At 40.2% G+C, this 25,195-nt stretch overlaps 1 protein-coding gene across 4 annotated transcripts in view; it reads right to left on the bottom strand.

Moving 5' to 3' along the window:
* sema6a (sema domain, transmembrane domain (TM), and cytoplasmic domain, (semaphorin) 6A) overlaps positions 1-25,195 on the bottom strand; it is a 134,523-nt gene that overhangs the window by 14,443 nt on the left and 94,885 nt on the right. For 2 of the 4 annotated variants that reach the window (XM_086075105.1, XM_086075106.1), the window contains exons 12-19: positions 24,472-24,627; positions 21,064-21,237; positions 18,591-18,731; positions 18,406-18,480; positions 12,719-12,777; positions 10,726-10,746; positions 10,506-10,526; positions 5,283-5,462 (exon numbers count right to left, since the gene is read on the bottom strand). In XM_086075105.1, coding sequence (XP_085931231.1) covers positions 5,283-5,462; positions 10,506-10,526; positions 10,726-10,746; positions 12,719-12,777; positions 18,406-18,480; positions 18,591-18,731; positions 21,064-21,237; positions 24,472-24,627 — 827 coding nt within the window. The remainder of the gene's footprint in view (positions 1-5,282; positions 5,463-10,505; positions 10,527-10,725; positions 10,747-12,718; positions 12,778-18,405; positions 18,481-18,590; positions 18,732-21,063; positions 21,238-24,471; positions 24,628-25,195) is intronic. The other 2 variants (XM_086075107.1, XM_086075108.1) reach the window with 2 other exon arrangements.

The raw sequence follows: 25,195 nt of genomic DNA, 5'->3' as shown, positions 1-25,195 counted from the left end.
TCAGAGCAAATGTGTACGTTGGAATGCGTTGCCGTAGTAAAACAATCAAAACACTTCTAGGCCATACAAATCAATCAAATAAAAACCAGTAAGCCAAATGACAGTCTATTGCTAACCTATACTAATGCAGTAGTTAACCATACTTGCAGTAAACATTTGCATTAAAAACCTTTCTAGGCCATAAATAGACAACAATTAAATGAAAAGTGCATTGGTAATTGAGCGTGCTTTCTCGTGCCGTGTGACAACGTATTCTTTCTTACTCCACTAAAAGAAAATATTTTAGCAAAATTTTAAGAAATACATATTTTTTTTATCACATGTTGACATCTCAAATATAACATAAGTTATGATCGTGATCCCTCCAAAAAAAAAAAAAGGAATGTCACAAAAAAAACAGTGGTGCCTTGAGATACGAGTGACCTGACTTTTGAACTTTGGTGAGACGAGCTGTCATCCAGCCGATTGTCTGCTTCCAGCCCTGTATGATGGCAGTGAAATCAACTCGGTTCACCACACAAAAACAGCAGTTTGGTACACAGATCTTCAAAAAAGAGCCTTCAAGCTGTTACAAGCAAAACAAAACTCACAGGCATGTATTCTTTATCCTGCAGTAAAAAAAAAAAGACTAATCTTTCTCCGGATTACTGAGTTTAACCACTTAGCGTAGTTGAGTTCTTCGTATGGCTGCATGACTGTTTAATAATGTTGCCTGGTGACAAAGTTGAGCACACCAGAAGGAGCCGCAATTAATTAATCACGATATGACATTCGGTATAATTATGTCATTACCGTATGCATTATAAAGTACACTCTTATAAAGTGCTATTTTCACTCTCAAAAACATATCGCAAACAATGTTGATTAAGGAACGGATTAAAGACATCTCCATTCATTTTAATGGGGAGAGATGATTTAGGATATGAGGGCTTTGAGGTACAAATATGGGCACGGAACAAATTAAGCTCTCAAGGCACCACTGTAGCTGTAAATGCAATGGATTTTTATATTATTATTATTATTATTATTATTAAAAAATATATATATATATTAGATGAATGCATGCTTCTTGTCTCGACTCACTGTTACAAATCAAGCATGGCTATCTTTTCCTTTCCAAACCTTGCGCTAACTTCCCCGGACCTCAATTTCTTCTTTTCACTTCTCATTTGTTGATTTTCTTTTGTTTATATCACCTCTCGGATGTCGTTTTCTTGTACCTCACCTCTGCATGATTGTCCTTCTTGTTAAATAAATCATTTCTCATGCATGTTGCTTTTCCTGCACTCTCTTATTTCCCATGTCTCCTGCCCCTGTCGTCTAGCTAGCTGCCTCCCTCTTTCACCTCCCCCCCCGTCCGTCCGTCTCCTGTGGATAGCTGCTGTAATGAAGCCATAAATTGGAGCAACACAGCGGCGGCTACAGGTCGGGCTGGGGAAGGTGAACGAGGAGGAGGAGGAGGAAGGGGAAGGGGAGGGGGAGGGGGAGGAGGCTGACAGGAAGAGAGACGGCAGAAAAGGGAAGAGAGCCAAAAGGGAGATTCATTTAGACAAGAGAAGAGATATGAGTCTTGTTGGAGAGGAGACAGTCGACCAGGGGAGGAGCAGGAATGAATGAGGAGGGGGTGGGGTTAGGGTGAGGGCTGGTGGTGTAGGTTATCCATAAATTGGTTGCGGAATCACTTATAAAAAAGGTATAGCCTTGGAACATGCCATCCCTGATGTTGGGAGGGGTCACAGTGGCAGGAGATGGCGAGGTGTTCGGAGCAGGGTGGGCGTGGTTTGAGGCAAGAGGGGCTTGTTGTGATAGACAGACAGACAGACAAAGCGCTAATGTACTGTGAAAAAAGAAACACCACCTGGGGCCGGCAAGGGCCCCCCGACTGAAGCGGCAGATAAAGACGCCGCCGGCTCGTTAATACGCCTCACTTTGCGGCGCCTGTTTAATTACTGTGGCGGCTTTGGCCTAATAATAATATTCATTAGGAGATAAGATCCTGCAACGTCTTCGCTGCAAATGGAAAAAGGAGTTGGGGGATTAATTTCTTTTAAAGTGCCAAATTATCTTGAGAACGGCTCCCGATAGGAACTGATACATTTGACTGGAAAACTTTGCACCATTTAGATTATTATGCACTCACAAGCCACAATATTAGGGACACAATTTACCAAGCCATCCTTTTTCTACAGCGCAACCTCAATTGGGTGCTGGGTGAGCCTATCACCATATATATATATATATATATATATATATATCACGTTTTTTTTTTCCAAGGCAGAATAATCTTGACAGAGCCGAAACGCTGAATGTGCTGCTCTGGCACAATGTAATGAGATTCATTACAATACACACACACACACCTCAGCAAATTACCACCACAATAATAAAGATGGTAAATAGCTCGAAAGTTTATTGATCCAGAAGGAAATTGTGCTGCATCTATTAGCATCTTTTCAAGTTATTGTAGCATATTACATCATTTTAGAACGTGATATTTGTAGTTCTAAAATTGTAACTAATGTTGTTTGCTGTATTTGTTGTATTTCATTATATTATTATATTACTGTTTTATTCAGAATGGGCAGACTAAATGGACTAGTGAGTAGCACTTTTCTGAGGTTGGGGGTTCAAATCCGGGCTAGATTCATCCTCTGAGGAGTTTGCATGTTCTCCCAGTGCTTGCATGATTTCCTCCCCAATTACAAAATCATGCATATTTCTATGTTGAATGCTTTAAATTGCCAATCAGTGACTGTTTGTTTGACACATGACCTCCTTTCAATTTAAAGGGGAAGTCAACCCCATTTTTTTTTTGTGACAATAATATGTTCAGCCCCACTAGACTAAATAGGTATTCTGGTTAATATTGCATTAGTAGAATATGAGTTAAGCAGCCAAATCCAGCCGTTTTCTGTCAATATCAAAAGGCGGCCATTTTGCGCAACTGTGATGTCATCTTCAGTCGACAGCAAGTAGCTTTCCCTTTAAGTTACCTTTAAGGATATACGGTAATAGTGTAAATCAAAGCTGAGCATTATTATTCATCTTTTGCATGAGAAGTGTACCTAATATAGTGGCCAAAGAGTCTCATGTTTCCCTCCGCTATTTCTGCTTGATGTCCCTTTTTTTCAGACACCCTAAAAAGTTTCTTTACTCGCCTCGGCGGGAGTTTTTGGAGAGTTGGCTAAAGTTTTTCACAGTACAGCTGTTAGCTGAAGGGCAACAGGAAAGAAGAGAAGACAGGATGGGCAGGACGGGAAATGAACGCTGTTGACTGCGGTGCTCAATTTGCCATGCTGAGACGCGCTAAGCTGCACTGGGGCAAAACTGCGCGTAATACCATCAAAGCAATCAAAGCTGGAAAAAGTCAAATACGTATAAATAGCGGAAAAAGTAAGAGCAACAAAAGATGTGACTTGAAGCCATGCAAACAGATCCAGACTTGCTCGCGGAAAAGCAACTCAAACAAAGATCACTGCAGCTGAGTCTTGCGGAGAAAGAAAATATTTAAGAGCTGGAATCAAACAGAGCAAAAAAAGTGCTATATTCAACAAGAATCCAAAATGAATCACACGAAACATAAAAAAGCAGGAAGCTTGTTTGGAAAGGTGAAGCCTGAGTGTCATTACCTGAGCATGCTTGACTGGAGCATCCCTTTACAGTATATTCTCCCCCACTAAACCAAAGCTATAAGCATTTTCCATGTAATGTGTGTGACTCTTAAAGGGCCAGCTCCAGTGATACACCTGCTCAGGTAAAAACAATGTGATGCTGGCTGATTGCATGCTGTCTGAGATCTGCTTGGATCTAACCGCTCGCTGCTTCCAGCTGACATTCTGCTCCAATACTACAGATTTTGTTGTTGTTAATAAACATATAGGGCACATAACATATATATACTACAGATTTGTTGATGGAGGACAATTTCAGTTAGTTTTTATTTATTACAAAAAAAAACAATTTACTACGGAAACATATTGGATTCACTAGAAAAAAATAACAATTTTCTGACTCATTTTTTGGGGGAGCTTTGTTTTTTTGTGTATTTTTGTTCTGTTTTTCTGAATATTTTTTTCTGTTTTACTGGGGGGTTTTCTGTCATAAAAAAAATCTGAAAAACGAGGGGGGCGGGGGGATTCAGAATAACAAGGGGAATTCTTAAAATAAAACAGGGGACATTTTTTTAGGTATTTTGTAAATTTATTTTTTTCCCTCTGAACTCCAAGTGCAAATGGTGGACACTTTCCCGCATAACTCCAACGTACCTTCAATTAAGTACACGAACAAGTCAATCGATGAGCATGATTTTAGTAAACAAACAGTTAAGTTTTTACAGAGGCATATTGCATGCGGGAAAGTGTTATTAATACGGAGCCGTACATTAGCTTTCAGAGGCAATTTTTTTAAAATAATAATTACTCCGAAAAACAGAAGCTGGTGCACTGTTTTTCTGTTGTTTTTGTAAAATATTTTTTTCTACTGTTTTTCCTGATTTTTTTTCTGTTTTTCTGAGTAAGTTTTCCTCCTATATATATATATATATATATATATATAAATATATATAAATATTCTGAAAAACAGAAAAAAAAATTACACAAAAAACAAAGCTCCCCAAAAATATTAGTCAGAAAAGCAGGAGGTTTTTTTTCCCAATTGAATGCAAAAAAAAAATTCTACAGTGCTTGTCCTTATTTGGATGGCGGGTGAGCCTATCACCATTCCCGTATCACATTTCCGTACAATTTGATTTTGTTAATGAAAATATTTATTAAATTTTTGTTTTCTCTATTAATCTTTATTAACTATAATAACCTTGCACAGATCAGCCTGACGGCGACGTCTCTTTTTCCTCATCCTCTCACTCACCGTCCAGTCGAGGCGTCCTTGAGGTGACGCAGCGTCAGGCGGGTGGAAAGGGCGTTCAATGTCACGTCACTAAGACACAGACGACGCTCCAGCAGGAAATAAATACTTCGGCGGCGCAATGTCCTGGATATTACGTCTCTTGTGGGACACTAACAGTCTGGGGATGATAAATCTGATCCCACGGGGCGAATGCGTGACTGTTTGTGTGCGCGCATCCTAATGAGCGTTGAATGTGTTTTTTTTAAGGGTGAAGTCATTTGTCTGCTGGAGAGAAAGCGATCTGTACACCTCATCAGCTGGAAGCAGCCACGCAGCCGTAAATCTCAATTACACGAGCCCCTGCTCCCACCCGCTCCCCCCCCCCCCTGCCACAGGTGACAGCGGACCAAGAGCATCTGTTGCGTTCCAAGGCTTACCATCGGCTTCGGGCTGAGTCTGAGAGGGTACGGCCATGTAGGGCTCCTCCCCCGTGTCTGAGCTCATGGGGGACTCCTTGCGCTCCACCATGCGGCCCCGCCCCAGGGGGCCCTCGGCGGCCTCGGGTAGGGCCGGCGTGGGGAGCGAGAGGGTGTGGTGGTGATGGTGGTGACGGCGGCCTGCCAGACACAACACAGGTTAACAGGCGCTCGCTTTGTCGGGAGAGGCCTCGGTATGCGAACTCACAAAAATGTGCGGATATTCGGACTTTGGGTGAAATTTCAATAAAAAGGCAATAACAGCAGTTCTTGTTGAATAGGGGGGTGCGCTGTGATTTCAGAAGAACCTGTTGTTGTTGTTGTTGTTATTTTTTTTGGGGGGGGGTACCATCTTGAAAAGCACTATACAAAATAAATGTATAATAATAACAATAATAATAATAATGATTATTAATATTATGTGTTATTGCACATCCACTACAGTAGGTGGCAGTGGCGCTTTCATTGTCAGAGAGTGCAGAAAGGAGAACTAGCTCCTCTGCAGAAATGTACTTACAACAATTTTATAGACAAATGATACTATTTATAGTCATGGTAGAGAGTTTTGGGGATGGGGGGAGAAATTATTTTTTATTTTAGAAAATCCACAAGTAATTGACACCCGCCAAAAAGGTTGATATTTGCCGACAGATGGCAAGAGATGGTGGCAGAGCACTACTTTTGTCTAAATGAAACTCATATTAACATAGGTCCTATAATAATAATAATAATAATAATAATAATGAGTAAATAAGCTAAAATGCTTCTCAACTCATTCACTGCCATTGACAGCAATAGATGTCAAAAATTCATTTGAACTATTTCTATTAGTTTAATTTTTTTCTCCATTTTTGTTAACAAGAGTATGAAAACCTAGATTTGTTTTGTACATTTAGAACAGATATAAAATTTGTGAGTTAACTAGTGAAGTCATGCGATTAATTACGATTACAAATTTTAATTGCCTGATGCCTCTAATTTTTAATAATCTTTTCGTTATTATTATTTTTTTAATGTAAAAATTTGTAATGTTTTTTTTTAAAATTAGGGGCATCGGGCGATTACAATTTTTAAACGTAATTAATTGCATGACTTCACTAGTTAACTCACGGTAAAAAAAAAGTTTTTAATTTTTAATGATTTTTTAAAGAAAAAATATTAAAATTAATGAAATTAATAATTAAAAAATATATAGTTTTTTGTTAACAAAAGTGGGAAAAAATGTTAAACTAATAGAAATCCCCTTGTAAAAACTTGATTTGAAGAACGATAATAAATTGTGCAAATGTCTATGTCTTCAAGTCCATTTTCCAGTTATTCTCAATTCATCAGTCTCTTGACGTCAAAATGTGAACAACATCATCAAGAGGACTGTTTGAATCCAAAGTAAATTCAATACATTGGTCCAATGAAGCATTCAAAAGTTGAACCTACATTCACAGGTTTAGAGAAGGTCACCTGTAAAGGTTGTTGATTGTTTTAGGTCCGTCCTAAAATTTCACCCGAATATCCTGAACTTTTCGTGAGTACTGCACACACGCACACACACGCACGCATCCGAAAAGCACACGAGGAAAGCTGCTTGGCTACAAGCGGCAACAAAGTGATTCCCCCCGGAGACCCTGTGAGCAACTCATTAGTAAATGTGTCTCTCCACATTGTCATGTCCTTCTCGTCTCTTCTTTCCTCGTCCTCCCTTTCTGACTGACATGTCAAAGCTCCACCGGGCCTGCCAGAGTATAATCACATTTCACCACCATCACCAGCGGGTTCGCACCTTCCATACGAAGGATGGTGACATGCTGGCTTTTCCTTCTTTGCGGCGCTCCTGTCGAGCAACTTTTTACAAAACACGGAGAGATGCTTTTGTTTTTTTCTTCCAATATTCTGTCACTAACTTTTGAGTTCATTTGGAGATGTTGCGGATTGTTCGCTTTAATTCCCTTCCGTGTCACTGCTTCGCTCAAATCCGTTTGTTGATTTTACCATTGCTGCGTTTTCTTGTATTCAGCAGTGAGAATCATGTTTGAATATTAATGTCAAATTCAGCTTTGTTGTGCTGCTGAGCCAAAATTGGATTGTTTGGCCTTGACTATGCAATGCGCTCCACTTAGAGCTATCCTAGTTTGCTTGTTTGTTTGCGGAATAATGCAACAACGACTAATTACTAATTCCACGGGCCAAGGCAAATCTTTTATTAAATTAGGTTTAAAAATGTATTACATTTAAGGCGTACAGAGGAAGTGGGTACCTGAAAGTTCTTTCTATTTACAGGCATAAATATGTATCGCATATTTGAGATTTCTACAGTTTATTTTCAACGCAACCTAATCCCATTAGCATGGGACGCGCCCACTTAAACCGTCCTTCTCAATTTGGCACCCGGACTCACGTTTCCCTTAGTAGAATGAAGCCTTTGAGGGGCTGAGCTCACTGATTTCTACCACGGAGGTGACGGCAGATGCCTTTCACTATGTGTTTATGTTTACGTTTAATAAAGAAGTGGGGCGAGGGGCGGTGGGTCGTGGATGCTACTGAAACTGCTGGTAAACTAGCACACACTCTCTCGACACCATCCAGAACCTCCTCGTCTTCTTCCTCCGTGTGGCGTGGCAATCATTAAAATGATTTATTTAACTATCGGCCCAAGGCTGAGAGATTAGTGTGACAGGCCTATTTTATAATTCATTCCCTCACCGCCAGGGGAAGTGCAATTCAGGCAGATGACACACATACAGAGAGAGAGAGAGAGAGAGAGAGAGAGAGAGAGAGAGAGAGAGAGAGAGAGAGAGCGCCTGAGAGCTTTCAGGGCAGGGGGAGCCGTAAATTGCCGAAGGATGCGCACCCTACCCTCTTTCTCTCTCTCTTTCGCTCGCTACAGATTAAAAGCCAGGCGACTATGTCTAGTCTGGAGTAAAGCGTAGGAGAGTAGGAGAGGGGCCATTTATTTATCTTCAATATATTAAACTCCCGCACAGTCACTGAGCGAAGGGGTTGTGTGTTTGTGTGCTGTAAAGTGTGTGTTTCTATGTGGATGCACGTGTTTTTACGAGCATAGGTTTATTTTCCATGACCATGGATGTCCAAAAACAGGGAAGATCACATTTGGGTGTTCAGCCATACAGTAGGGATTGCTGAGGGTTTGAGGGCTGGGAGGACTTCAACATTTGTATTGTCTTGTCATTCATTTGAATGGATCTGACTGTTTTAAGACTCGGACAAGTCTGAATGTTTTGGCCGTTTAGGTCCAATCAAATAGTTGACTTCACCGGTAACTTTTTTTTGCACAGTTAAGAATGTTGAGTGAATGTTGAGTCGAATTAAGTGTTTTTTGTTTTTGTTTTTTTGCACCAACTGTGGTTAAGAATGTTAAAATGTGATTTAAAACATTGCCTGTACTGCTAAAAAAAAGTTTGTGATGGTGACAGAATGCTGGAACAAATTATTTAGATTTCTATTATTTACCAAAATTTTATTTCTCTATCTTTTATATTGACAAGTAGAACAATTATTCCACTATTCCACTACTAGGTTGATGAAGTTACAATTAACCTGTGTTTCCACCTGTTGAAAGAATAAAAGTAAGAAAAATAGTATTGCACAAGCAAAATAAAAAGGTCTTGATTTCACACTGAGAAAGTCGGTTTGTCAGTTAATCTAGACAAGCTCATCATCATTTCAGTGAATTTACTATGTGACATTTTTGTATGAAGTTATCCCAAGTACTTGTCTTCGACTGGGCTTGCCTCGTCACTTGGGTGAATTAACTTGAAAAAGTTCTTGTTGAATTTCAGCGCTTTTTTTTGTTTGTTTTTTTTGCACTCCTTGACACTTTTTTCTAGTATTTTCTTTCTTTTTCTTATTTTTTCTTCTTTTTTTTTTTAAAGAGCTCAGTATTGTTCATTAGGAAATTTCATCATCAATGCACTTTTTTTTTTTTTTTTTTTAAATATATATATAGACTTTTTTCTATTATGATGGACATGTCAAACTCATTTCTTGTCCATCGGTGAAACTAAGGTCCGGAACTTTTTTTTATTTATTCAAAACACCATTCTCATACGATACAGATGATTCTCAAAGTGTGACAGGAGTCCCTTTAGTGATTTGCGAAATAATCAATGAAATTCAACACGAATAACAATAACATTTAAAACATGAAATACAATTTAACTTATTAGAATGAAGCTAGTAGCTTTGGACTTAAAAAAACAAAAAAACAATTACAGCACTTTTTTTTTTTTTTACTTACTACGTACAGTAAAGTTTTTGAAGTACAGCTCAATTGTACTGTATTTAACTTTTAGGTTCAATAATGTACAGTAATCTTTAATTGTTTGTTTTCAAACATTTTAATGCTCATTTTCAATTTTACTTTTATGTACAATATATTTCTAATAGCATCATTATTTAAGTACAGTTTATTTCCCCCCTACATTGGAGCAAAGTGGTAAAGTGCATGTGCATAATGCTACAGAGGCTTAACAATAATAAATGGACTTCCTACTACTAATAGACCTACTACTGCTTTATTGTATTTTTATGTTGTTGGCCTTGATGGTGGCACATAGATTTAGTTTTTTTGAGGTACGTGGTGTAAATTATTTGATAATTACTGATATAATATATAATAATGTTTGTTAGGATAGATGACCACCTTGCTACCAATGTCAGTAACAACATTATCATAGTGGTTGGAGTATACTGGATCTAATGCACACCTTTTTAAAATAGAAAATAATGAAATAATGGATGTCATATCTTGAGGGGAGCATTTTTGCTAAAGACGTTCACTGTTTCCTGCATGTCAGTTTTGATTAGTTGACTTTTGAATTGAATCAGAGCTAATCTTTCCTCCTCTCTGTTGACGTCTGTCGTGTTCCCCCAAGTGCGGCATTTGTAAACCATCAGCAACCAGATCCATCCAATTAGTGCAGCAAAGGTCAGGGCTAATCGATGCAATTGGAGAGGGGATCGAGGGGAGCGGGGGAGGGTGTTAACATAGGGGATGACAGGGTCTAATAGAGCTAATAAAATTCAGAATCCTGATTAAAGGTGTTCCTATTTCTAATTCCTTTAACGGGACCACAGGGCTGCGTGAGGAGGGCCGCTACGGGTTGGAGCCGGGGGGGGGGGGGGGGGGGGGGGATTAAATGGAGCGGCCATGATTGAGTGTTTCATTACCTTTATAACTGGAAGGAACGTCTATCAAAAAGAAGGAATGACATAAATTCAGTTCAATACGCGGTTGTTAATAACCCGTCTTTACAGGTGGGAGGAGTTTTCATTTCCTTGAGAGGGAACAATTCATCGAGGAGATGAAGAGGCGTGGCCGGACTCAAACAGATAAAATGTTGCTCTCGTTCATTTGATTGCCTTTTTACGGTAAATGTGGGGTACTTACCATTCAGCGCCACGAAGGTATCTGAAAGGAGAAGAAAAGATTAAAGAAAAAGTATGTTATTGCGTGTCGTGAAAAAGCTTTCACATTCGCTACACGACTAAAAAACTGTCATTTGACTTCACCTGAATTGGAATTGAATTTGTATTAATTGCATGAAATAAAAGCAAATGAATCCTTAATGCTTTATACCATGAACACATTTTCAACATTTTTATTGGATTATTATTTTACTGAATTACTTGGAATCTCGGAATTTCAAACATACAGCCAGTATTTTGGGATGTGTGAGACTTTCACATTTGCATTAGTGCTGTCAAAGTTAAAGCATTAACTGATTAATTAATCACAAAAAATGATCGCATTAATCATGAATTAACAAAGATTAATCGCACTATTAATTTTGACCATAGATTATCCTAGCGTGACAGCAGATGGCTATGTTAAAGGTAGCACAGGTTGTGTTTGAGCAATAAACATAATTACATGCATTAAAGTAAAGCATTTAATAAATGTTTGCGTATGACATATATATATATACATATATAAAATATTTGTTCATGTCAAAATATCTGATAAACTGATTAGAAAAAGAGAAGGATGAGTGTGTCCAGTGGATCAAAATTTTTTGAAGACGTCCTCATAACATTAATTGTCAAACGAATTAACACATAATTTGGCTCTTCAAATTTGGCGGGAAAAAAATATTGATAAAAAAATACTTTTTATTTAAGCGATTAATTGTGATTAACCAAAATTCTAAGATGTGATTAATCTGATTAAAAAATGTCATCGTTTGACAGCTTTAATTTTTATTGAAAATAGTTTATTGGTAATGACATAATTAATTAGAATGCTCTCCAGAAAAAAAAAGAAAAAAAAAGAATGTGTGAATTAAACATTTTTGTTGATTTTCATTTACTGATTCAATTCGATGTACATTGTGAGCAACTATGCCACCTGGGGGCACTATCATGCAGACAAATATATAAACACAAAGAAGAGTTTCACAACTGACTCAGTTAATTGCAGTTATATTAGCGTATATTAGGTTTGTGGTTGTTTAAAAATATGCAGCATGTAATTCTGTTTAATGTTTAGTACGACTGTTAAATTCATTTTGAACCCTCTTTTTTGGATTTTTTTCCCCACTATCTGCCAAATTGCTGCTTGCTGTGAAGTGAGTTGAGTTTGGGAAAACAAAATCTAGAAAAACTTGTTAACGGGGTCAATTATATCGCAAGACGCCAGGATATTACGAATCAGTGAACGCACACACTTGGGTTACCAAATATGGGCCCTTGCTCACAGCCTGTTCAAAAAACAAGCCTTAAGCTTAACCACTTTAAAATGACATCAAAATATGCCACAATGTCCACCATGTTTGTGGAGTGTCTTTATTTTTAGGAGTGTGCGCTGCGGTTAGGTAATAAGCTTGCGCACGTCCAATAAGGCTCATGTTATTGGATTTTTATATATATATATATATATATATATATATATATATATATATATACATATATATACAATGAATGATGCTTCCCCCCTTTTGTATAATGATGTTGAGGCTGGCTAATTGGGTTGAGAGTTCTCTGCCCTGTTTTTGTGTTACTAAATGAGTGACTGAGTGCATACGCAAGCCAAATCCTTTTTTTCCTACTGTGGCACTGAATGTTTGTGTGACAGTGTGCAAGAAGGAAGACAGTCTTTGCGCCACAGGGCACAGAACTCGACTGGCCGAGGGGAGTAAAGACGCAGAGAGGGAGCGGAGTGTGGGACGAGAATGGGGCAGATGGATGGAAGATGCTGAAAGAGAGGATTGTGAGGGCGGAACAGATGGGGGGGGGGGGGGGGGGGAGGGAAAAAAGGTGACGGCAGCGAAGACGGAAACAGAGGATAGTGGGTGAGTTAGCATACAGTGCGTGTTGTGTATTATGGGATGGCTACGGTGGTGAGAAAGGAAAGATGCGAGAGAGCGAAAAAAGGGCCTGCTTACTTTGGCAGTCTCCCAGGCCATCTGTGTTACCGTGCTCCACGTCCTGCTCAAAGGCGGATCTGCAGGGAACAGAGACATCATGGTCAGCAGTGGGAAGCGGGCCAGGAGCCGGCGCGATCCGATGTCACGTCGCTTCGGGAAAACAACAACAAAAGCATCGCTCCAACGCGGCGGATTTTTCGAAGAATCCTTGGGCGAAGCCTGCAGGAGGCCTTTAACTGGAGCGCCATCAAAGAACACCGAGCAGGCACCCTGAAGGTCTCAAGACAAGGGTGATGATGACCAAGGAAGCATGTCGGCCCGAGAAAAAAAAATCCATAATTGGCACAGAACTGATTTGTTTTCTTCCGATTTTTCCATGACACAATTCCCCATCTTTCCCGTCTCGAATGGAAAAGGGTTCAAATAATTTGCCACTGTCGTAGAATTTCCACATACCTGCACTTCACTTACTTATTTATATTTTGAGCAGAGCTCGGACTCAAAATGAAGATTCATATTCGTTACTCTTATTGGCATTAGCCGATCATCAAACTTCACTTTAACTTCTAATTCGGAATAAAATTTGCACCTGGAAGAGTGCACTCAAGGGTTGAGGAACAAACCCATAACAATAAAACCAGTCAAATTTAGTCAAAATCTCCTTGCAAAATTTACTTGGAATTTCTGAGTGAAAAAATCAAACGGTTTTATTCATATGATATCTCGTACACACTACAAATACTTATTTACGCAGAATATTTTACTCTCTTCCAAGTGTAAATTTTACTTTTAATTTAGAGTGGGATCAAATAGACTCTGTTTAGAGTAAAATGTACTTTTACTCTAATATTCTACAAGATGACCATTACTTGCTTTAAAAAAAATAATTTTTTTTAGCCAAAGTTATGTTAAGACACTTGCACTTTTCTCCAAGTTTGGCTTTCAGCTACTTTACTTTCTCTTCCACGACCACAATCTGTCCAGATATGAAACCCTATCACATGGGCCGAAGGCGGTGCGCTGAGGTGTAGCCGAGCCCTGAGAGACATCACATGACATTGAAGGGGGGGGGGTCGAGGTTTTTGGAGATGCTATTTTCTGCTACAATCTGCACAGAGACCTGTTTTCAGCCTGAAAGACCACCAAGCAGGCAGGAGATCTGTGAAACAGAGTGGACCACCTGTCAAGCAGGATCACAGTCACGCATGACAGCTTCTCACAATCCTCCTGCCGCCCTCTCATCTTCCTCACTCGCCTCTGCTTACAATTACTGCATGAAGATTCTCCTGCTGCCCCCCCCCAATCCCATAACCAACCCGGTCCCGTCTGAGAAAACATGAAAACCTTACAAGGAAAAGTAAGGAGAGATTTACAGAGGATAACAAACAGATTTTCACCATAACTGTCAATTCATGGAAATTCCTATTCACCCTTTCAAACCACAACAATAATTCAGTCAGCAGCAGCAGCAGCATTTCTCAGCTTGAGAGCATTGCCAGCGTTTTTTAAGCACCAGATTTCCTCACAGTTGCTGTAAACTTTGACCCCCTCTAAGCATATGTGCCAAATGGTGTTTTCTTAAGGGTTTTTATTGGACGGCAGTGCTGGTTTTATATGGGAAGACAAAACGCAACAACAAATTTGTGAGGCCACTTGTTGCTAGGCAGAATTTATTGGACGCATTCATTGAATCACTGTCCCCCACCAAAAAAAAGAAAAAGAAAAAGAAAAAAATGGTATCTTAGAGAGTTTTGTAAGTACATTTTGTTATGTATTTGGATAAAAAATTAATACAAATGGGAAATACTCTAGATGCATACATGCTTAATAATATTATGCATCAAGTTTATCATAGTTTTTCAGAATTGTCACATACTGAAAGGACGTTGACCCAAATCCCCCCCCCCCCTCCCAAAAAAAAACATATTCCATCATGCTCACATAAATGTGGGTTTTACTTGAACAGGACGACTTCAGTGACGTTTTATGAAGGGGGAAAAAAACGTAGTTGCACAGCCGCTTGTTGCTAGGCAGAAATTGCAGGGCCATAACACTGTTTTTGCTGTTTCCTCAGCAACTTGGGGCAGAGAGTTTGCTGTCTCATTATAGTAGGAGGCCACTGGTAGTAACTCGGGTAACTCAGAATTAGACAAAAATAACAACAACAAAAGGGTGATTAAAGATTAGGAATTACATTTTTGACATTATTTTTTTACAATGGTATCACTATTTTGTATTTATTTATTCTAATACCCAAAATAACCATCTACTATACCACTACATCAATTATCCCTAAATCAAATCAACATTAAAGACAAGATAGTTAACATTACACAACTTTTCCCTGTTAATTAACATTCTGAGCGTTCATACTGTAGCTACACTACAGTCTACCAGCGAACTGCCCATTTGTCCCGTAGAGGCTGCGTCATGGCAACGGCAGAAAAGCGCGATGGAGATTGGCACCACAGACAGTTCAGCAGAAGGTTAAGATCATGCATATTTCAGTCAGACTTGCACTGTACATTAGAGGAGGCGAGCCACTGGGGTTGCTTGACTCACATGCGATTATCATGTGAGATACGTCGTAGTAGGACAGGAAGAAATTTGGCGGGCATTATATCAAGCATAGTAACGTTAATCATTCATGCCAGTTGGGATTCAAAGGCTTCAATAAAAAACATGCAAAATAAATTTGCAATTTGAGCCCATTCATTTCATTCGAGGCCAAACACGTTCAGTCACAACTTGCGCTTGGCAGCGCGAAACTTAAATGATTTAGTGTTACACAAACATTGGCATCAGCAAGGATAAAAATAACAAAAATATATAAGATAAAAAATACTTTCATAATTCTAATTCAATAACTGTAAATATAAATTTAAAAAGATTCTGAATTTTCGTAAGTACAATAAGTGAGGTCTTTCATAAATGTAAAAAATACTTTTTTTTTCAAGAAAACAGTAAAATACAAAAAAACGTTCAAATTCTATTTTCTTATCAATTTATGGGGAAAAGAGATATTAACTCATTGACTGTCAGACGGTTATAGACGTCAAATATTCATTTTAACTATTTCTATTAGTTAAACTTTTTTTTTTTACCCTTTTGTTAGCAAGAGTATAAAAACCTACAATTTTTTAATTGTACTTTTAGAAAATATATAAAAATTTGTGATTAAGTTAACTCATGAAGTCATGCAATTAATTACGATTAAAAATTTTAATAGCCTGACGCTCCTAATTTTTTTATAATCTTTTCTTCCTTTTTTTAAATCGCATCAATCGCATGACTTCAATAGTTAACTCACAATTAATCATACATTTTATATCTGTTTTGAATGTACAATAAAAAAATCTAGGTTTTTATACTTTTGTTAACAAAAGTGGAAACATTTTTAAACAAATAGAAATAGTTCAAATTAATTTTTGACGTCAATAGCCGTCAATGGCAGTGAATGAGTTAAAATAATCGATTCATGGTTTTATGAATCAATATCAGGCTCGAAAAGGACAATTGATTCGATATCGATTATTTGATTTTTTTATACCCAGTCCTAATAATCAGTAAGAAACTGCTGTATGTTGAGGGCTTCTGCAAAAAAAAATGGCATCATGCTGAAGAAACCTCTCTAGGGTCAGAGACGAAATGTGATGACACATGTACACAGCAAAGCCTGCTTGTTGGTGTTGGTGGCATCTGTTGTGTGCATCAAACAAACAGCGCATTCACACCGGAGGCTGAAGTCTTGCACCTGACTGACATTTTTCAGCAGGGAGCCACAAAGTTTGTGCCTTTAAGAAAAGCCGGGACATTCCAACTGTGTTTCACATGTTCGGTTGGGTTTTCGCATTCATTTGTCCCCATAATCTTTTGATGACACCAACAACTGCTGGAGGCAGAGCTGCGGCTTTCCAGTGTGAAGCAAAGGACCGAGCAGGTTTTCTGTGAGGTTTCATCACCTGCTTTGTTTCCATCCTTGCAAATAAACAGCGACATTGTCTTTTCGCAGCTGTCTATTGTTCCCATAGACATATTGCAGAGGAGATAGGCCATGCCGCATGCGCTATTACTAGCCCGGTGTCAGCTCCTTCAATCAGAGCTCTCCGCTGGCTAGGCTTGGCAAAAACAACAGCAGCATGGGTGCGACTTTGGTAACGTTGGCACATCAGGCGCATCATTTTGCAGCACAGGGATCACATTCAGTCAATGTCAAATAACCAACGGAGCGCCGATGCTTTTGTTATGACTCCATGTGTAAAAAGTTTTCCCCCACCACAAAGCTTCAATATGCTGTTTGCTCGGAGAGTATAATCGGGTTCTGTGTCCCAGCTACCACCACAAAATTACAGTGAGCGTGACCATCAAGTGTTGCTGGGGCTAAGCAGCCAAACCCCTGGCCGGGCGGCGGACAGCGCTTTCCTTCCATTCGGCCCTCCAATAGCCTTTGCAGCTGAGGGAAATTGTACTTACACACCATAAAATTAGAAAGCTCACAGACATGTCAAATCCAGAGATGAAGGCTACCAGGCATTACAAAGAAGGTGGAACGTTGGATTGGAAAACTTGTAAAATGCTTGTATGGACTTTCAATACAGCAAGGATTGCATTCAAATTCACTGGACCAAAATACTTGTTAAACCTAAATTGGAAGTAAAGGAAGTTGACGGCCCAAGTATTCATTCCAACTATAACTTTGTATCTCATATTAATTTTAAATGATTTCCATCCATCTATTACATGCACCACTTGCGAGGAGCTGGAGCAAATCCCAGCTGGCACTGGGCGCGAGATGGAGTTAACCCCGGGCAGATCAATTTTCCAAAATCTTCAACCTACTTTCTTTGCAAGACTACTGAATAATTTATGAATACAAAACATTTATGATACAACCATCAATTTTAATAAGGTCAGATTTGTTTCAAGAAATTGAGAATTGACTCAAGAGAGTTTAAGTAGACGGCTGAGACGCTGAGTTAATGAACTCAAACCGCGCAGAAAGCTGCATCTAATTTAAGTCACCTAAAGATGCAGTGCTGTTCGTGCAAACTTAAAAAGACATCCATTTGTCCGTCCGTCTGCCTGCCTGTCCGTCCGTCCGTCCACCCGTCCGTCCATCCATCCGTCCATCCGTCCATCCATCCGTCCAGCCATCCATCCGTCCATCCGTCCGTCCATCCATCAGTCTATCCATCAGTCTATCCATCCGCCCATCCGTCCGGCCAACCGTCCATCTATCCATCTGCCATCCGTCCGTCCGTCCGTCCATCCATCCATCCATCAGTCTATCCATCCGTCCGTCCGTCCATCCATCCAACCATCCATCCATCCGTCCATCCATCCGTCCATCCATCAGTCTATCCATCCGTCCATCCATCCGTCCGTCCAACCATCCATCCATCCATCCATCCGTCCGTCCGGCCATCCATCCATCCATTTTTTTTAATGCTTGTCCCCATTAGGGTCATGTGTAACCTGTAGCCTATCCCAGCTGACTTTCAGTGAGATCGAGACTGGTTGCCAATCACTTGCAGGGCACATTTAGATAAAATTGTATATTATCTAGTAACACCAATAAAAAAAAAGTGACAGTAGTAAGAAGATCCGTGCTGAACCAAGCACTAGTGTAGTGGAACGTGGCTAAACATGAACCCTTGGTCCCTCTCATCCATAGCTTATTAAACACTGTGACCTCAGCGACTTACTTTGTGTCAATCACTTGTCTGCATGCTCCTTCCGACACCCAACCACAGTAAGGGTCCCTGGAGGCGATACAGGACCTGGGTAACACACAAAAGACATTAATTTCTGTAGCACTTGAAACCATAGCTTGTTTTTTTGGGCTTTCAAATATAAAGAATCATTGGGTTGTCGTAGCTATTAAACGCACTTCTTGCATCTTCCGTGCCTTTCGCAGCGAGACAGGGGCACTTTAACCACACAGGAAGTGAACGCCACCCACAGGGCATGACCCTTGGCGTCGAGCTGTATGCTGACGATACGCTTGTCCTCCACGCCATCTATACTGCATCTATAGGAAGGATGACAAACCGCAGATGATGGTAAGAAATCAGGATGAGGAGGGTTTATTTGGTTCAAGGAATTCTCAGCTGATCACAATCAGCGAGCAATGAATTTGAAAAAAAACAACAACAACAATAATGATAATCACCGATTTAATCAGAAGATGGAGCAATATATCTATTTTAAAAATGTTTTATATTTACGCTACAGTAGGCCACCACCATTCGCTGCATTGGGAAAGGGACTCAAGCGGCTCAAGAATAGAGAAAATCTAGTTTTTTTTTATTGTACATTTAGTTTTGTACATAAAATTTGTGATTAATCGCGAGTTAACTACTGAAGTCATGCAAATAATTACGATTAAAAACTTTAATCGCCTGAAGCCCTGAATTTTTGATATTTTCTTTCTTTCTTTTTTAAAAAATTCATTCACTGCCGTTGAAGGCTATGAACGTCAATTTGTAAAAAAAAAAGTTTTTTTTCCATTTTTTGCCACTTTTGTTAACAAGAGTATGAAAACCTAGAATTTTTTTACTGTACATTTAGATCATATATAATTTGTGATTAATCGTAAGTTAACTAGTGAAGTCATATGATTAATTACAATTTTTTTAAAAAGTAATCGCCTCTTGCCCCTGAATTTATGGCAGTGAATGAGTTAAGTGACAACACCAGATTTGACTGCTCATTTATGAGATTACAAAAAAAGTGGGCGCGATTAAGACGAGGCAGAGGTTGATGAGATCACGCTGGAATGAAGACGACGAGGTCAGGGGCAGAGTGGGAGATAGACGGAGATAAAGAACAAAGTGATCTCGATCCACCAGATGGCCAGGGTGAGCAGTCAGCAGTAACACTGCACTTAAGTGTTAAAACCCACCAACACAATCCACTTCCCCCACCTTCCACTTCCTCTGTCCCCGGCCAGTCTTTGTCCGCCCGGCCCCAAAGGAGCGCGCTGTAATCCCTTTGGGCGTGCCCGGCATCTTTCTTTCTATCCCTTCTCTCCATCCTTTCCTCTCCCCATCCCGGGGATTAATCCTCCCCCTTCGCAGTGCTTCGGTGCCGCATTAACATTCTCAATTAGAGTTTAGAGTCCATCCACACTGGGTAATGCTCAGCAATCGGGCGCGTGCTGATCCAGCTAACGCCAGCCAGAGGGTAGAATGCGGGCAAAGTCACTTACTGCACTCGAGTGATGCCAGATGGCCGACGGCCGACCGCTGCTCAGCGAGCCGGGGAGCGGCGTGGTGAGAGAAAGAGGGCGTTACAGGAAGGAGAGAGGGGAAGGAGGCAGGGCTGTGCCCTTCATCCCCTCCATAAGGCCCGTCACATGGCCGCGGTATGTTGGGAAACAAACAGCGGCGACCTTGAAAGCTGCCCCTGTCAAGTCCACGCGACCCCCCCCTTCCCCCCGTCTCAGCTGTCTAATACCATGTCTGCACGAACATGGGTATTTTTAAAAGCATATATTTTGCTATATGTAATGTGGCCGTGGCCTTTTGTCAACTTGCAGACTCAGCTTGAGACCACTGGAAAGTGTTTTTGGGGGGGAAATTATTTCCAGGGTGACTGGACTTCGAGAAAAATTACTTTACAAGCAATTGCTGATTGGCTAAAAGGTTCTCATTTACTTGGCAGCCCGCAAATATGTGGACTGTTGAGATTATTTCCCCCCCCCCAAAAGTTCAAGATGCATCCCAAGACCACAACAGTCTGACCTCTCTGATCTTCAACACTGTTATTTCTCCCCCACTCTGTTGTTACTGCTGCTCATTCACCCTCGTCCATTACGCCGCCACTAAACATTTGCCTTGGCAGTGTCAGAAATGTGGCTGGAGTTGATTTTTTATATGCCAAATTCACAATGACTCTTCACTCAACACACACACACCCCCACACACACACACACATCTGTGCACGAACTGGCAGCCTTGTCATGTATTAGACGAGCTCACCGGGCTGGCTCTGAAGACAAACACAGACCTCAATGTGAGCGTGCGCATGTGTGTTTCCTTTAATCAGCCATGAGTTTTGGAGGAGCTGGGTTCCACTGTGGTCGCCCACCGCAGAACTACGTTATCCAGAGCCTCGGGCTTGACGTCTTTAATTTAGGATCTGCGGTTGGGTCGAGTGTAACCTGATAAAACTCTTTTTCAAATGATAGAGCAGTCATCTGCTTGGCTGGCCCTAAAGTTGGATCGGTCGGGGGTGTAGGATATTGGGACTGGTTTTGTATGAAATAGGAACAACAGCTTTCACGTGTTTGTGTAATTCCATATATTCCACATTAGTGTCTTAATATCTCTGCGGTAGGAATACATAGAAAGGAAACGTACTTGTCAGGATTGTAGACGTTGAGCTCCTCCAGGAACAAGCTGTCATTTAGGAAGCCGTTGTTCATCTTAGCCAGGAACTTGAGGATGATGCCTTTCTCAGATCCCAGGAAGACCACAGTGTGGTTCTTATGGGGGCCCGCTTCACTGTCCACCACAATGCGTGTCAGGCGATAGCTGAAACACAAAATACCAACACTCGGTTCAATTTCTCTGGTCTCAATCAGCATTCGTTTTTTTTTTTAGTCGCATGGTGGAAAATCCAGGTTCCAGATCACTCTTGTCCTGATGGTTACAATAATGTAAGCCGTTTTGGTGCATGGACTAGTGAGTGAGACTAACTGGAGTGTGATTTGTTGATAACTTTAATAAAGATAACATTTTCTATAACTATATTAAAAAAAAAAGTCATGTTCGGTTAGTCAAGTACTTCATTTCTTTACAACCTAAATGTAAGCCCCTAATCCACTGTAGGCCGAACATTTGCGACGCTGATTACTGTTGATTTCACGTCAGGGTTCGTTCAAGGTCGTAGCATTTCCTAAACGTTCTCTAAAAACAGTTTTAATGGTTTCTCTAAACAGTCTTAATGGTGTTTCTTGTCGCAGGGGAATTTTTTATCCATTAGGACTGCTTACAGAACCATTAAAACTCTTTAGAGAATGTTAGAGAATGTTTAGGAAACATTGCGACCTTGAATGAACCCTGACGTGAAATTAACAGTCGTTAGCGTCGCAAACGTTCATCCCTCAGTGGGATACAGGATTCACGTGATCATTATGTTCCACCCAGAGTTGACTTATTTGTCAGTTGGCGCCGACCAAAGTTGGACTTTTCGCAACACAAATAAAGTACAAACTAATTGATTTGGTCGGCACCTAAATTTGATTGCTGTGGTAACGCCTGACAAAACGTACAGCACCAAAGGAGAGTTCCAATTATTAAGGCCCGCTACAAACGGAACAACGCGGCAGAAACCAAACGGACAGTCGAGCAGTGTGCAGGGTTTGCCAACGAGTCGACCTTCGGCCATTTCGAAAAAAATAAGTGGTTTTGCTGCAAAATTTATCAGCAGCCTCTCTCAAAATATCCACATTCTCTCTTATCATCATCCATTTCTTCTTCTTTGTGGCAACTCACATCTTCCTTGACAATATCACAATTATTTGCTATTGAATAAAAAATGAAACAGTACAGAAGACTATGTGGAGCCCCAAAACCCAATACAGGGTCATATTTTTTTCATTGCTGGTGTTTGGTGAAGAGTATCTAATTCCTCTTTTCACCATGGTCCATTTCGGTCGTGTTTGGTTGCGCTGCTCGATGTGCGGCAAGCTTTAATCAAGGACATAGTCGCTTTCTGCACCAGCAAAGCATTATGTTTATTCTGAACAAGTAACAGATGGCGATGAAGAGCAACAGCAGGGAATAAAAGTTACAGGTTTCCACCTCTCACCACTTTCCTCTGGACCACTTTCACGACATGTGTGTGGTTAATTTATCACGAGCAAAATGAACGCATGCAACGCTGCACAAAGATCACAGATCAATCAGCGGGCCTTTCATCAGGCAGCTCAGAAGTCGAAAGCAGGATTGGCCACAGCAGGACCCGAGTAATCTTGTCGATTGATTTCAAATTTTAAAAAAATGCCTGTCCACCGACTTCTGCAAGGAGGAAGTTGCAAAATCACCCAAACTTATTTTCTGATAGCTTATGGCCATACATATAATGATTAAATTATATAATATTGTCTGTATAGGCCTATCTATTTTTTTTTTTAATCCAATAACGTGCTTGCAGGAACTGTATTTTGCCCCTTTCTTGGCCCTCAAAAAACAACAGCAATATTCAAAAATTGGTAGAATGGCACATATTTGGTCCTCTAAATAGTTTGTCTGTGTGCTCTCCCATACGGGTGCACTCAATTTACATTCTGCTATAGAAGGACAAGATAGAAAATTAATTTATGGCACTATGAACGTTAACCTCACTTTACAATATTGTCTCATTAAAAGAAGGTCACATCCTCTTAACGTGGCCATTCGTGCATTTGTTCTAAACGTCTCTTAAACTGCTTGGAGCTCTTAATCGAATCAACAATAACTGCAGTCTGAAGAGCAAAATGTGGTTTAGATGTATTCAAGTATCTGTGGGGAGCCAAGGCCGACGTTGGTGGGATTTGATTTGAGAGAGAAAGAAGGCAGTCTCAAGGACGGATGGAGGATGTTGTTCCTATCTCTCGAAGACTCCGTGTAGTATCTTCTAAATCCTTTGATTCATTGTGCTCAGGCAGCTGACATTGCAGGAGCCCAAAACTGGATGCCAGGGTGTGTCTCACATGTTTTCAGTTGACTTCTTGGTCATACAACCAGCATTCTACAAAGAGACACTGACAGCTATCATAAAAGACCACGCTCTGCTCCCTCCATATGCCTTAACGGCGCTTATTTTTTTTTTTTAGCTTACATAAGGCTTTTAACCACTAACTCCAACTCGCATGCAAAGCACTGCTTATTGTAGCGTCGTTTCTAATGAAATAAAACAGTTGTTATGTAAAACCAAAGAATTGTGTGTGTTTTCATTACGGTGCGTTGATGAAAAAGAGACTGGCAGTTTTAACCTTGATGATAAGTGTTCGTATTCTAAACTGAGCCGTGGCGGTATGTAGGTCAGACCGCTGCAAGATTTGAGATGAGGATGATGATAACTTGCAAAAAGCCAGGAAGAATTCTTTATGCGGCTCATCTGCTCTGTGCTACTACCACCGGTTCGGCTTGTCGAAGGCCTGCCAGGCACTTCGGCAATTCAATTAGAATGTCCCAAAAAATGTTGGACTGACAGTGTGGCTCTATTATGTTAAAATCTAAAGTAGTGTATATTATTATTATTATTTTTAAGTATTACAAAAGCATCAACCACACACCAGCTTGGAGAGATTTGAATACAGTAAACTTTTTTTTTAACAATATTCTATCTATCTATCTATCTATCTATCTATCTATCTATCTATCTATCTATCTATCTATCTATCTATCTATCTATCTATCTATCTATCTATCTATCTATCTATCTATCTATCTATCTATCTATCTATCTATCCATCCATCTATCTCCATCCATCCAGCTAGCTAGCTAGCTAGCTAGCTAGCTCGTAGCTACAGTTTGAACCTCATTTGACTTAACATTAAGGAAACAGACCATCAACTGTGACTCTATTACACGACTGAGACCTTGTGGGGGAACACGAGAACAGTGCAGCTCATAACAGCGAAAACAGGTCACCAGCTGGCCCGTGGTGTGAGCGCCGCTGCGTTTTAATGAGCCTGATCTCAGAGCAGCACTTCACCTAATCATTGCACTGCTCTGAAGAGGCTCCGATGACAACAGGCTTTGGAGTGTGTAAAACTTACCGAACCATGGTTTTGAGGAACCAGGGCCGGTTGGCAATGGAGGGCACCGCCTCGTCCATCAGGGGATGCATCTTGATAAAGTTAAGCGTGTCGTCTGGGAACTCATTGGAGACTTTGTACCTCTCCATGGATGGACCGCCGGCACAGCTGCCAGGCCTGCAAATACGGGAAGAAAAAGAACAATTGAAAACAACAAAAATAGCTGCTTTTTTCTTTTTTTTTTTAATAATGAATGGTCACGCCATCTGATTATATCTGAACAAACAAAGACCGTGTCAAATAATTATATTAAAGATAATGACCAGTAATTCCCTCTGCAAACTGCATTTGTTTCTGTTTTTTGTTTAGTTTGTAATTTTGTAGGATAAAGTCAAGTTCTATAGAAGAATCCAGATTAAAATTCAGTTTACGGCATTAATTCTCTCTGAGCCACGAAGGCAATCTTCTCCATTTAATTCTAATATCAATCACAAACAGCATTTTCTCTCCTTTTGCCATTTGAAGCATGATTAAAGTCCATTCACCCAGAAAATCCCAGAAAACCCAGAATCAAAAATCATTTGGCCCAATTCGCTTGTGTCGGACAAATTCAGCCTTGGCGGGGATCTGAACTCCCGAGTTTGTTATTGTGGTTGTAGTTAATGTTAGCGTGGTGTAGGACTTCAATCCATCATAGCGAAAGAGCGCTATTTATAACATTTTGATTATTACCAAAACATAAGTC

Source organism: Leptonotus elevatus, chromosome 5, assembly GCF_054856555.1.
Source record: "Leptonotus elevatus isolate MCC_2025b chromosome 5, RoL_Lele_1.0, whole genome shotgun sequence".
In the NCBI taxonomy this organism is placed as follows: Eukaryota; Metazoa; Chordata; class Actinopteri; order Syngnathiformes; family Syngnathidae; genus Leptonotus; species Leptonotus elevatus.
Note: the sequence above shows the minus strand (reverse complement) of the source record. Positions and strands in the feature narration are given on the sequence as shown.